A 12,744-nucleotide genomic window follows, 5' to 3' on the forward strand; every position below is an offset into this window, starting at 1 on the left:
GTTCACTTCTGCTGATGTTACACAGGTACTCGGGAGCAAACTCTAAGGCACCAGTGCCCAGCCACTGAGCCCTGTGGAATCTTCTGCTGTACCCTCTTGAGTCATCACCATCGTCACCTCCTACTTGCATGATTGCTGTCATCTTAAGAGAACTTTCTCCCCCTTTAACCTCTCCTAGTCAGTTCTTCTCACTCACTGCCCGCGGATTAAGCTTCCTAAAAGCACAGATCAAGTCACAGCTCTCTCTGTTGCCTATAACTAAGGTCTCAATGACTTAATGACTCCTCTTATAAGCCCTGATCTCCTAGTCTTATTCTTCACTGTATGATGACTCATTGTGCCGAGGACATCCCCTTGTACTCTGCTGTGTTTGTGTCTTCTGATCTGATTGTTCCTTTCTCACCCTTCCAGTCATTCCTTTCCCTTTTTGAAAGGTTCAACTTAAAGGTTTTTGACATGTGTTTATAAAACTGACTTCTTCCGTGGTCCCCTGTTCCCTGCCATCTCATCCCCTACTCTACCTCTCTGCAGGTTCTTCCTCTACACAGAGCTTTCCAGGATCCCACTGCAGCTCTTCCCACTGTCCCAGCTCACACTACATCAGATTCTTCAAACTCTGTGATCACAGGACACTTAAAGGATGATAGTGTGAAATAAAGTATCAGGGCCGGCGCCGCGGCTCACTAGGCTAATCCTCCACCTTGCGGCGCCGGCACACCAGGTTCTAGTCCCGGTCAGGGTGCCGGATTCTGTCCCAGTTGCCCCTCTTCCAGGCCAGCTCTCTGCTGTGGCCAGGGAGTGCAGTGGAGGATGGCCCAAGTGCTTGGGCCCTGCACCCCATGGGAGACCAGGATAAGTACCTGGCTCCTGCCATCGAATCAGCACCGTGCACCAGCTGCAGCGCACCGGCCGCGGTGGCCATTGGAGGGTGAACCAACGGCAAAGGAAGACCTTTCTCTCTGTCTCTCTCTCACTATCCACTCTGCCTGTCAAAAATAAAAAAATAAAAAAAAATACAATGACCTTGTAAAGTTAAGTCAGATTAAAAAAAAAAAAAGAAATAAAGTATCGGACAGCATAGAATTAACTGACAAGTCAATTAATCCCTGAAAGAAATGTCCGGATTTAGTCCACACTCTTTTGTATGCTTAGAAATGACTTCATTAAGTTAGATCCTCATATTAGGTGCATTATCATGTTTCTTTCTATACTTTGCATTAATTAAAGCGTAACGTTGCATTTCATTTCTGTCAGGTGTAAAACAGTCAACAGATACAGGAGGGGCGTTTTCATTCTTTGTTCGTTTTAGAAAATAAAGCTTCATCTTCTCTTTGAAGTACTCAGTCTTTTTGATTCTTTGATTTAGGCACCATCTAAGAAGTGCAAGACTCAGCTGTTTATCAAAACTTTCACTTTTCAACCAGGGATCTATAGAAAAAAGTTTATGCACCTTTAATGCGTGATATGCAATAAGGGATGAATAATGTCATGAATTTACTTATGGCACAGACCAGGAATCATTGCAGATGGTTCATATTAAGGTTAATAAATAATATCCATGCTCCCCACTTACTCCTGCATCTGGTGACCCCTGCAAGCCAGTTGCCTACATACTCAGTATGGCATAAATTCCATATGAACACATTAGTACCCAATAATGACTACTCGGAGTGTTTACTATGTTTTTACATATAATGCAGTTTAGGTGAAAATGTTAATACAGTTGTTCTTCTTGCTATAATGCATTCATTAACATCCCATGGAAACTGGGGTTCCAACAAATGTAATAGGGAAAACATTATCTTAGTATCTTTCATTCATTCACATGATTTCAGTTATCACCTAGCAAACCACAAATCAAGCATTCTCCATGAAAGCTATCCCTGAAAAAGCTAGTTTGCATACTACTTATTTTTGCATATCCAACAGTACTTAATATGTACCTGTGGAAAAAATACAGAAATAAATTTAATATCTGTTGTGAAAGTAGTATAAGAGAAAGTTCACAAAATTATTTAGCACAAAATTCTTTGTTCAAATTAAATGTAGAGATCACTTAAATGATTAATGTTGGGGATTCAGTAGCATTTAGTGAAGTTTCTTTGGTGGGAAATTTTGATTTTGTTAAGAAACATACTTCTGAGACTACACAAAATTTTCCCAAGATAAAACAATGATTCCAAGATTACATGTAATCTAGATGTGCTGTATGCTACATTTATATTTTTAAATGGTCTGTTTCCTGATTTTGCCTTCTTCTTGGATTTCATTTTTTCTAGTCCCAAAACATGTAATCTATTCCATTAAGGGGATTCTGGGCATACTGAGGAGGTTGGTGGAATTTTATTTATAGCATTGGTCATCTACTTTCTTTTTGCCTGCTTTGGGGCCTAAAAACAAACTAAAATTGCTGTCTGTGTCATAGAATCTATGATACAGAGTTTCTACCCATGGTTTTCATTATTTTACAGTATAGCAGGTAAGTCATTTGGCTGTGGCTACTGATAATTTCATCACTATTGCTCTGTGACTAACTTTTCCCTGCTTCATGAGGACAAGTCACCCTGCTATTGGTGTAACTTCACAGGGTTTGCTTTCAAGTAAACATGCTTCTCTCTTTTCTTCCCGCCTGCCTTGCTGCTCTAATAGTTTCAAAGAAAGCCTGGAGAAATCATCATACTCTGACTGGCTCATAAATAACAGCGTTGCTGAGCTGGTTGCTTCAACAGGCCTTCCAGTGAACATCAGCGATGCCTACCAGGATCCACGCTTTGATGCTGAGGTAAGGGGCGTCCTCTGGTTGTAGTCGCGTGGTACAGTAGTCACACTGTGACATCCTGCAGATCAATAGCAACCTCAGAGGGTCCTGAAGTTCTTGGGACGCCTTCCCCTGTGATCTGCTTTTCAATATCATCTAATGTTGACCGATAGAAAAACTTCCTATCTTGACCCTGTTGTGTGGCAAAATGGCTCTCCTTGGTCTGATTCTCTTTTATGATTGGGTATATTTTATATTAAACTTGAAATATTTAATAATAAAAATATGTGTATAATAACAGCCATTTCCCAACAGATGGGTGGACAACTGCCATATTTTTAAAAATTGCTTCAAAGAAAACAGTAAATTGGTTGATGTTATTGGTCCACATGAATTAGGTGGGCACATTGTGTTGATATACAGAACATATTAAACTAATTTTAAAGTTTACCTTCTTGGGTGGTATTTAGCATCATAAACACATGAAATTAGAGAATGTGTGTATGTGTAGTTGTAGATGTATACACACAGATATGTTAAATGAAAAGATTCCTCTTCTAGACTGTCAGACTGAGCCCTGGGTCTTCTGGTGCAGAAGGGTGGGGAGATGTGTGCTGCAGGCAAAACTGAGCAAGCAGAGGAAGTTGGGGAATTGAGTTTTGTTTCATGTGGTTGAAGGACTGTGGTGGATGAGGTTGGAAAGAGAAGACAGGGACAAATCACCAAGAGACTGAAAGCCATGCTAAGATGTATGAGCATTTATTCTGTGTAATGGGGTCCTAGTAGTTGAGTTTTAAATGATGAAGAAGCAGGAGTTGTATTTTGGAATGGTCACACTGGCTGCAGTAATAATAATTAAACATTTAATCCCTTCAACCCAAAGAAAGCAGCGTCATCATCCCAGCTTTATAGAAATTGAGAGCTGGTCCATGACCCTGGAGACAAAAAAGGACCCAGTCCTGCTGTCTCTGAGACTCCACAGCCTAGACTCAATCCTGCCCTGTGCTGGCCCCATTGTCAGTTGTGGAGACGGATGATGACCAGGAACTTGGGATCCAAGCCTAATTTATGATTTCAATCAGATCATCTTTGCAGATCGCTTCAGGGAAATCTTAAATTTTCCAAACTCACCACCTGTACTTCCTAGAGCTCTCTTCTCCTGCACTACATTTTCCATGTGTTTTCTTTCTTAAGCATCAGGCTTAGATGCTCCTATCTGGGAAATCCTTTCAGGAACTCCGAGGCTGGTCCAGATGACTTTGCAGTATGCTGTCTTAATGCTGCTTGCCCTCTAGCTTTCTGTATTTTAATGCATGAAGTCTGAACTTTGAGTTACCTTTCTTGGGAAGCACCCAGTCAGAAGCATCTCCACTGCTCCTCTTATGAAGATTACCACCACCTTGGTTCTGGGACTGGCACAAAGAGATTTACAAATGTCTATTTACATCCTATAGTATTGTGATTGGGTTAGGCCTGATATTATGAACTTTTGCTTTTTGCTTCATTTCTGTCTTCCTTGATTTGAGAGTGAACACCTAAGAAAATATTTCTATGTACACAGTTTTTTTTCCAAGAAATGCTCTCAGCATTCTGTTATGAGCATCAGTGATAAGTGAACAAACTGACAGGCTTTACTTTGCACAAAAATCTATAATTGCCAATTATTTGTTATAAAGTGATCATATTAGATTAGACTTCGAGGGATGATGGTCATTTTCTACCCCCAAACTGTAGTGTTAAATTTGCTATTATTCTGCACTTAACTTTGGACCATACAGAGAATCAAATTTTGGGGAAGGGAAATTATGAACAAAGTAAGGCATTGCTCTTTGTTATTATCTCACACAAGGTACATAAACCTACAGCAGAACATGACACATGTCCCCCCTCCCAGTTTAAGAAAAAGAACAGGATCCATCCTTTTTTAAAATATATAAAAGACATGCTTCTTAAGTATAGCTGCTTATTCTTTTTGTTTTGTTCTGTTTATTTAAAAGGCAAAAAGATGAGCTGAGGGAAGGAGAGAAGAAGAGAGAGAGGAAGAGAGAGAAGGAGGGGGAGGGAGGCCAAGAAAGCGAGAGCCAGAGAAAGAGAACTTATCAGCTGGTTCATTTTCCAGTACCTCAACAACTGGGGCCAGGCTGGAAACTCCATCTGTATCTCCCACATGAGTGGCAGGAAGACAAGTACTGTGGAGAGTAGGCAAGGGAGATTTGGTGTAATCCTTTCAAAAGTCCTAGGATTTTTCTTATGAGGAATGCGCAGTAGCTTCAGTTTCCAGTCACCATTTGCAGTAGCCTCTAAGAAAAGGATCAGTCCATCCTTTGAAGTTTTGGCTTCTTCTCTCTGGCTATAAAAGTCCTAGATGCCACCTTCTTCCAATGTAAGGTTGGTTAGTCTACATAGAAAATCCAGTGTTTAGTGTATCTGCCTTCTTCAATGATCTTAGCTAGATCTGCTGTATAAATTGCTGCCACTTCTGTATCAGCATTTGGTGCTTCACCTCATAGTTTTGTGTTATGGAGATGACTTCGTTGTGTCAATCTCATAAATCAACCTCTTTGGGCTTCAGAATTTTCTCCTATACCTTCCTCACCTCTCTCAGCATTCACTGAATTGATCAGGACTGGACTTTGCTCTGCAGCAGTCTTTAGCCTCAGGGAGTGTTATAGTCAATTTGATTTTCCAACCACACCATGAAAATTTGCTCCATATCATCTATATGGCTCTTTGGTTTTCTTAGTATTCACCTGTTCAATGGAGAAGTACTTTTAATTTCCTTCAAGAACTTCTCCTTGCACTCACCACTTTGTTGTTTGGTACTAGAAGCCATAAAGCCTATCTCAGCTTTCAATATGCCTTCTTACTAAGATTACACGTTTCTCACTTTTTGGTTTGAAGTGAGAGATGTGCAAGTCTTCCCTTTCACTTGAGCATCTAGAGGCTATCATAGGATTATTAGTTGGCCTAATTTCAATATTGTTGTGTCTCTGGGAACAAGGAGACCCAAGGATATGGAGAGAGATGGGGGAACAGCCAAGTAGTGGAGCAGCTAGAACACAAACACATTTATTGATTAACTTTGCTGTCATATGGGCATGGTTCATGACACTGCAAAACAATTACAGTAATAACATCTAAGACCATAATCACAGATCACCATAACAGATATAATAATCATAATTAAGTTTTTTTAAAGATTTATTTGTTTATTTATTTGAAAGTCAGAGTTACACAGAGAGAGGAGAGGCAGAGAGAGAGAGAGAGATCTTCCATCTGATGGTTCACTCCCCAATTGGCTGCAATGGCAGGAACTGCGCTAATCCAAAGCCAGGAGCCAGGAGCTTCTTCCGGGTCTCCCACATGGGTGCAGGGGCCCAAGGACTTGGGCCCTCTTCTACTGTTTTCCCAGGCCATAGCAGAGAGCTGGATCGGAAGAGGAGCATCTCAGACTTGACCTGGTGTCCATATGGGATGCTGGCACTTCAGGCCAGTGTGTTAACCCGCTGCGCCACAGTGCTGGCCCCAATGATTAAGTTTGAGATGTTGCAAGAATTAGCAAAACGTGATGCAGAGACAAAAAGTGAGCACATGGTGTCAGAAAAATGGTGCCGATAAACTTGCTGGTGGTAAGGTTGCCACAAATCTTCAATTTGTAGAAAAGGCAATAAAGCAAATTACAGTAAAGTGAGGTATACCTGTATGGTGTTGATGTACATTGGGAGTCAGTGTTTTACTCTTTTTGGGTAAGTTTCCCATTACACGAATTGTTCTGGAGTCTATTCCTAGGAGAATGACATGCTGGGTCATAAACTATAAGCTCGTTTACCAGAGAATGAAAAAATCTTGTCCAGCGATTGCTTGTTTTCCTTATGTAAAACAGCACATTTAGTGACCATGATTAACATCTTAACAATACTTCTTGTTAATACAATTCATGAGTTGGAATATGCCATATCCTTTTATGTACAGGCAGACTTTTAGCATATCTCTTACCAAATATTGAAACAGCTGCATTACATTCTTCTCTGTATCATAGTTAATGCCAATAAGGTAACCTGCCCTGCTAATCCATTGAAAAACAAACAAACAATGTGGGATCTCAAGCGAAAAAGCAACAACTGTTTCTCTGGGACTGAGCATACAGATTTCATGCCCTGACCTACTAGTTATAATCAATCATGTCTTAAGATAGTAAAATGTGTCAGGATAAGCAGTGACTATTTTGTGAAATAAGGTTTCCTTATGTTAGAATAAACCATGAATTTAGACCATCATTATTTTTTGATCCTCTACCAAAGTATTTTAATACTGGATTTTTAGAAAATATTTATTAATTTGAGCCGGCGCCGCGGCTCACTAGGCTAATCCTCCGCCTAGCGGCGCCGGCACACCGGGTTCTAGTCCCGGTCGGGGCGCCGGATTCTGTCCCGGTTGCCCCTCTTCCAGGCCAGCCCTCTGCTGTGGCCAGGGAGTGCAGTGGAGGATGGCCCAGGTGCTTGGGCCCTGCACCCCATGGGAGACCAGGAAAAGCACCTGGCTCCTGGCTCCTGCCATCGGATCAGCGCGGTGCGCCAGCCGCAGCGCGCCGGCCGCGGCGGCCATTGGAGGGTGAACCAACGGCAAAGGAAGACCTTTCTCTCTGTCTCTCTCTCTCACTGTCCACTCTGCCTGTCAAAAAATAAATAAATAAATAAATAAATAAATAAATAAATAAAATATTTATTAATTTGAGAGGCAGAGAATTAGAAGAGTTGGCAGATAGGTGTCCCATGCACTGGATCATTGCCCAAATGTCCTGCAATGACCTGGGCTGGCTGAAGCTGGGAGCTGGGAATTCAATCCAGATCTCCCTTGTGAGTGGCAGGAAACCAATTACTAGAGCCATCACTGCTGCCCCTCAGGGTCCATATTATCGTGCAGCTGGACCCAGGTGCCAGAGCTAGAAATTGAACTCAGGAACCCTGATTTGGGACAGGGTGTCTTAACTGTTATGCTACATGCCCACCCCCTAATGCTGAAATTTTTAAATGCAAATTTGAGGGTGCATTACATCCTGGTTTTACATGTAGATGCTGGGTCTTAGTCCACCCTAACGAGGATGGACTGGGTCCGAAGAAAGGTAAGTGCGCCGCTCGCCCGTTCCCCAGCCTCCCAATCCCGGAGACAATCAGACGCAGCGGGGAGTCAAGTCAAGCAAGCAAGAACTCCGTTTATTGGCACATGGCAAAGCCTTTTAAAGCACAAGACCACATGATTACTGGGGCAGGGCTTAAGGACCAACCAATTACTTAAAAGGTCATTTTACAGGGCGACTTTTTACAGGACCAGCCATATGTCTGTACACTCATCATCAGTTGTTACCTCCCCTGATGCTGCGTGGCCAATCAGCTTTGGTGATAAACGACTTTGGACACTGCCCACCTTACTTCCTTTGGGCGCCATCTTTGAATTGCCACGTGTGCCTAATTTCCCCACAGTACTCTTGCATGGCACTGGAATGCAAAATTACCTTACATTTTTCTCCTCATGCTGAGAGAAAAAAATTGAAAAGAAATCAATGCTCATGAAGATGAGAGACAGTTGCCAGTGGCGGTGGGGATGTTCTTTCCAAATTCAGATATTTAGTAGATATGTCCTACAAGTGCATGCACGCGCGTGTGTGTGTGTGTGTGTGTGTGTGTTATGAATTACACCAAGGTAAACAACTTATTTATCTGCTTAGACTTCCTCCTTCCTCAAGTATATTTTGTCAGGGACAGGTGTCAACTGTTACACGGCATGTTAATAATGAGTGTAATAGACTCCAGACTGAACCACAGGGTTTTCCTAAGTGGCTTAGAGGCTCAAACCTTCTCCCTACAAAGCCTAATATAAGACAGTATAGGTCATTATAAGACAAAGGAAACCATTTTAGATAATATTTTTTCATTAATGTATTATTTCTCTTGAGACAAAAAAAATCTTGACAAAATGAAATGGCTTCATCATTTCACCTCATCACTACTGGTAATCCTGCAATGATGCTAGAGACAGAGAGCACCCTTTAGAAGTGTCTTCCTGCGAAGGCTTGAGTCCTTCTTCTTGAATCTGGTACACAGATCCATATTGTTGCCCGTGATCCTGACTGAATTTGGAGAACCCCTTGACTATCTTGGTTGACTTATCTTGGTTAAATTTACTATGTTTCACCTTCACAATGTTGCAGGAACGTATAACCATTCTCATTTTCATTTTCACTGTAGTACTAAAAAATTACATGAGATACTCAATGCTTTTTGATTAAATAGACTTCATGTTAGATGGTTTTGCCCAATGTAGGTTGATGTAACTGTTCTAAGCATGTTTAAGGTAGGCTGGGCTAAGCTGTAGTGATCAGTAGGTTAGGTGTGTTAAAATATATATATATATATATTTTTGACTGGCAGAGTGGATAGTGAGAGAGAGAGACAGAGAGAAAGGTCTTCCTTTTTGCTGTTGGTTCACCCTCCAATGGCTGCCGTGGCCGGCGCGCTGTGCGGATCCGAAGGCAGGAGCCAGGTGCTTCTCCTGGTCTCCCATGGGGTGCAGGGCCCAAGCACTTGGGCCATCCTCCACTGCACTCCCTGGCCACAGCAGAGAGCTGGACAGGAAGAGGGGCAACCGGGACAGAATCCGGCGCCCCTACCAGGACTAGAACCCAGTGTGCCAGCGCTGCAGGCGGAGGATTAGCCTAGTGAGCCGTGGCGCTGGCCGAAAATATATTTTTAACGTGATATTTTCAGTTTATGCTGGGTTTATTGGAGTATAATCCCTTAGTACGTTAAAAAGCATCTATAGTTATTTATCAGTGGTAGAATATCTGGAATATCAGGAAACAATTAAAATATAAAATCTAATACTAAATGGTTAGTAATAGCTATCTCCACTAGAAAAAGTGCTTGCTGTTGTGTTGACTGTCCTGGCTTTCCTCAATAATGTGCAGAGAGGTAGCAAAGGGAATTGGTTTCTAAGCACGTCCTATTTTTCCTACAGGTTTTTCCAACCCAAGTCTGCATGATGGATTTAAATTTGTCAGAAACACTATTGCACTTCTCTGTCTTAAGTTTTCCAATGGCTCAGTCACTGAGTCTAACAAACTGAACTCTTTAATAAGCAAAAAGAAAGACCCCAATTCAACAGAAAACATTGTAACCTATGCTAGAAGGCCCTAAAATGGAACAGACCTATTCTGGGGTTTTATACTGTAACCATAGCAAGTTAATTGGCTTATTACATATTTCCAAAATTTACAAGTAAGGGAAGTAAAGAGTTGGAGAGGTAAACTGGTTTGCCTAAGGCCGCACAGCTTCTTTGGAGTAGACCCAGAGCAGACTCTTGACCTTCTGATTCCTGACTTTATTCCGTTTCCCTGAGTGGCCAGTTGGGTGTGGAAAACACCAGCTTCCGAGAGGCTGCCTGAGCATTAGAATCACCACTCCTTTCCTTTCTATTCCCCATACAAGTACTTGAACTTATGATCAGCAGAACTGTCTTTTCATCCTGTCTACTCTGCTCTCTAGCTGAATCATCTTTGGCATACTACTGGGGTTACATTAACATGTAAAATCCTATATAAATACTTTGCGAACCATGCACTGAGGGTTACCAGATCCTACCTTACAAGAGCCTGCAGTATGTAGACTTGGCTCTTCACAGGAGTGGCTAGGCATCCAGGAACCAGGTTACTTACTCACATAGGGGATGACAAAATCTTAGGTATTTTGGCTGTGCTGCTTAAGCCCAAGAAACCCACCAATCCTTAAAACATACAGTAATATCCAGTCACACTTGTATATCTCAAATGTTGCCCTCATGCCTGCATTTCAAACTCCATTATCAGGAGAGGGATAGATAAACTACAAAATCTTTTTCACTTAATACAATGGAAGTTTAATGTTTTCTCCATTCTGCACAAACGAGTCATGTTAGGGGCAGGCAGGTGATCCCTGTCTCATGAATGAAAATGTTCAGCAGCAACTTCTGATTGACTTGCCCGAGGCCATCTGGTGGATTCTTCAGATCACCACCTGCTGATGCCGACCCCAACACAGCCACTGTCGTGCCGCTGGTAGTCAGTTTCTTCTCCAGTTTGAACTAGCACAAAAAGCCTGCCAATTTGGGAATTCATGAAACCAGTAGCTATTTTCTGTTAATAAGATATAATTTACTCTTTTAAGCTCTGCATTAGCTGTATAGTTAAAGTAGGTAGTCGAGCCAGGTATCTAATTTCTGTGTCTTTCCTACCTTGTATTAACTTCTGTGAAGTGCTCAAAGGCTCTGCCCAAAGATATGCAGCAAGAGAATTATCCTTATTTTGAAATTACAGTTTTATAACCGTGTAACTCTGTTTAAATAGAAGCTACAAAGGGATTTCTTTCAAGTGAGGTACACCCATCCTGAATGCTGTCAGACACCTGCTGAGAGGACTCGGGGCTAGCAATCATAATTGTCTTACCTGCTGAGTGTTTTCTTCATTATTGTCTTAAATATTTAATGAGGGCCGGCGCTTGGCTAATCCTCTGCCTGTGGCACCAGCACCCCGGGTTCTAGTCCCGGTTGGGGTGCCGGATTCTGTCCTGGTTGCTCCTCTTCCAGTCCAGCTCTCTGCTGTGGCCCGGGAAGACAGTGGAGGATGGCCCAAGTGCTTGGGCCCTGCACCCCATGGGAGACCAGGAGGAAGCACCTGGCTCCTGCCTTCGGATCAGCATGGTGCGCCGGCCATAGCGGCCATTTGGGGGGTGAACCAACAGAAAAGGAAGACCTTTCTCTCAGTCTCTCTCTCACTGTCTAACTCTGCCTGTCAAAAAATAAAAATAATAAATAAATAAATAAATATTTAATGAGGTCCCTCCTTGGAGCAAACAGAGCAGTCTTTGCAAGCATGGTGGTTATTTATTTACCTTCTGTTTGTCTGTATGGCAGTTTGAGTTCACTCAGGTGTAGCACCTACTGGGTTTGAAATCATGCATTTTTAAGGCCAAATTCTTTAATTTATGAATGGAAAATTATGACAGAATGGTTAAAGAAAATAGTCACAGAGCCAGGACTAAGTTTCTGAGCTTTAAATTTGGAAACCTTATGAAGATCTCTATGCATTAGTTCTGTTACAAGACTCTATCATCCTTGAGAAGGAAGTAAGACAGTAAGAACCTACCATATACAACTGATGATGTATTTATGGTTGCACAGGGAAAAAGAATCACATTCATGGGTTATCATGTTAGTGAGTTTGTAGTTTTCTCAAAGACTTACTCCTTGAGAAGGATGTGCCCATGTCTGTTTTTGAAGACATGCATATTAATATTCTATTGCTACATAATAAATCAGCACAGGCTCAGCAGTGTAAGAAAACACCATTTATTATATCACAGTGTCCGTAGATCAGAAGTCTGGGCATGGTATAGTGGGGTTGTCTGCTCAGGATCTCACAAGGCTGAAATCAAGGTGTTGGCCAACTGACATCATTTGGATGTTGGCATTCTATTCCAAGATTATGCAGGTGGATGGCATCAGAATTGATGGCAGTTGTAGACTGAGGTAACCATTTTCCTGCTGGCTGCTGTCCAAGAGTCACTCTCAACTCCTAGACATTATTCTCAGGTTCTTGCATGTGGCCCTCTTGAAACACAGCAGCTTACTTCTTCAACACCAACTGGAGAATCACACTCACTTGCCTGTGACAGAAACTTATATAATATTGAGCAACTTACATAGTTGCAGGGGTGATTATCTCATCACTTTTACCATATGATGTGACTTAATCAAGGAAGTAGCTATGATGTCATACTCAGAGGCCCTGTGTACACTCAACAGGAGGAGTATACAAGATATGTTCAAAGCTTGGTGGGGAAGCAGAAAGTGGGAATCTCAGAGCCTGTCTTGGAATTCGGCCTATCAAACCGTAACTAAGACTAAAATGGGGTCCACACAGCATAGCTCGACCCATGAAGCACTTTATATGTCCT

General features: G+C 42.0%; 1 protein-coding gene across 2 annotated transcripts in view; it reads left to right on the forward strand.

The window, feature by feature from the left end:
• Nucleotides 1-12,744, forward strand: part of PDE11A (phosphodiesterase 11A) — a 450,256-nt gene that overhangs the window by 222,432 nt on the left and 215,080 nt on the right. For both annotated transcript variants that reach the window (XM_051849396.2, XM_051849397.2), the window contains exon 6: nt 2,650-2,782. In XM_051849396.2, the coding sequence (XP_051705356.2) occupies nt 2,650-2,782 (133 nt within the window). The remainder of the gene's footprint in view (nt 1-2,649; nt 2,783-12,744) is intronic.

This window comes from Oryctolagus cuniculus, chromosome 3, assembly GCF_964237555.1.
Source record: "Oryctolagus cuniculus chromosome 3, mOryCun1.1, whole genome shotgun sequence".
NCBI lineage: Eukaryota > Metazoa > Chordata > Mammalia > Lagomorpha > Leporidae > Oryctolagus > Oryctolagus cuniculus.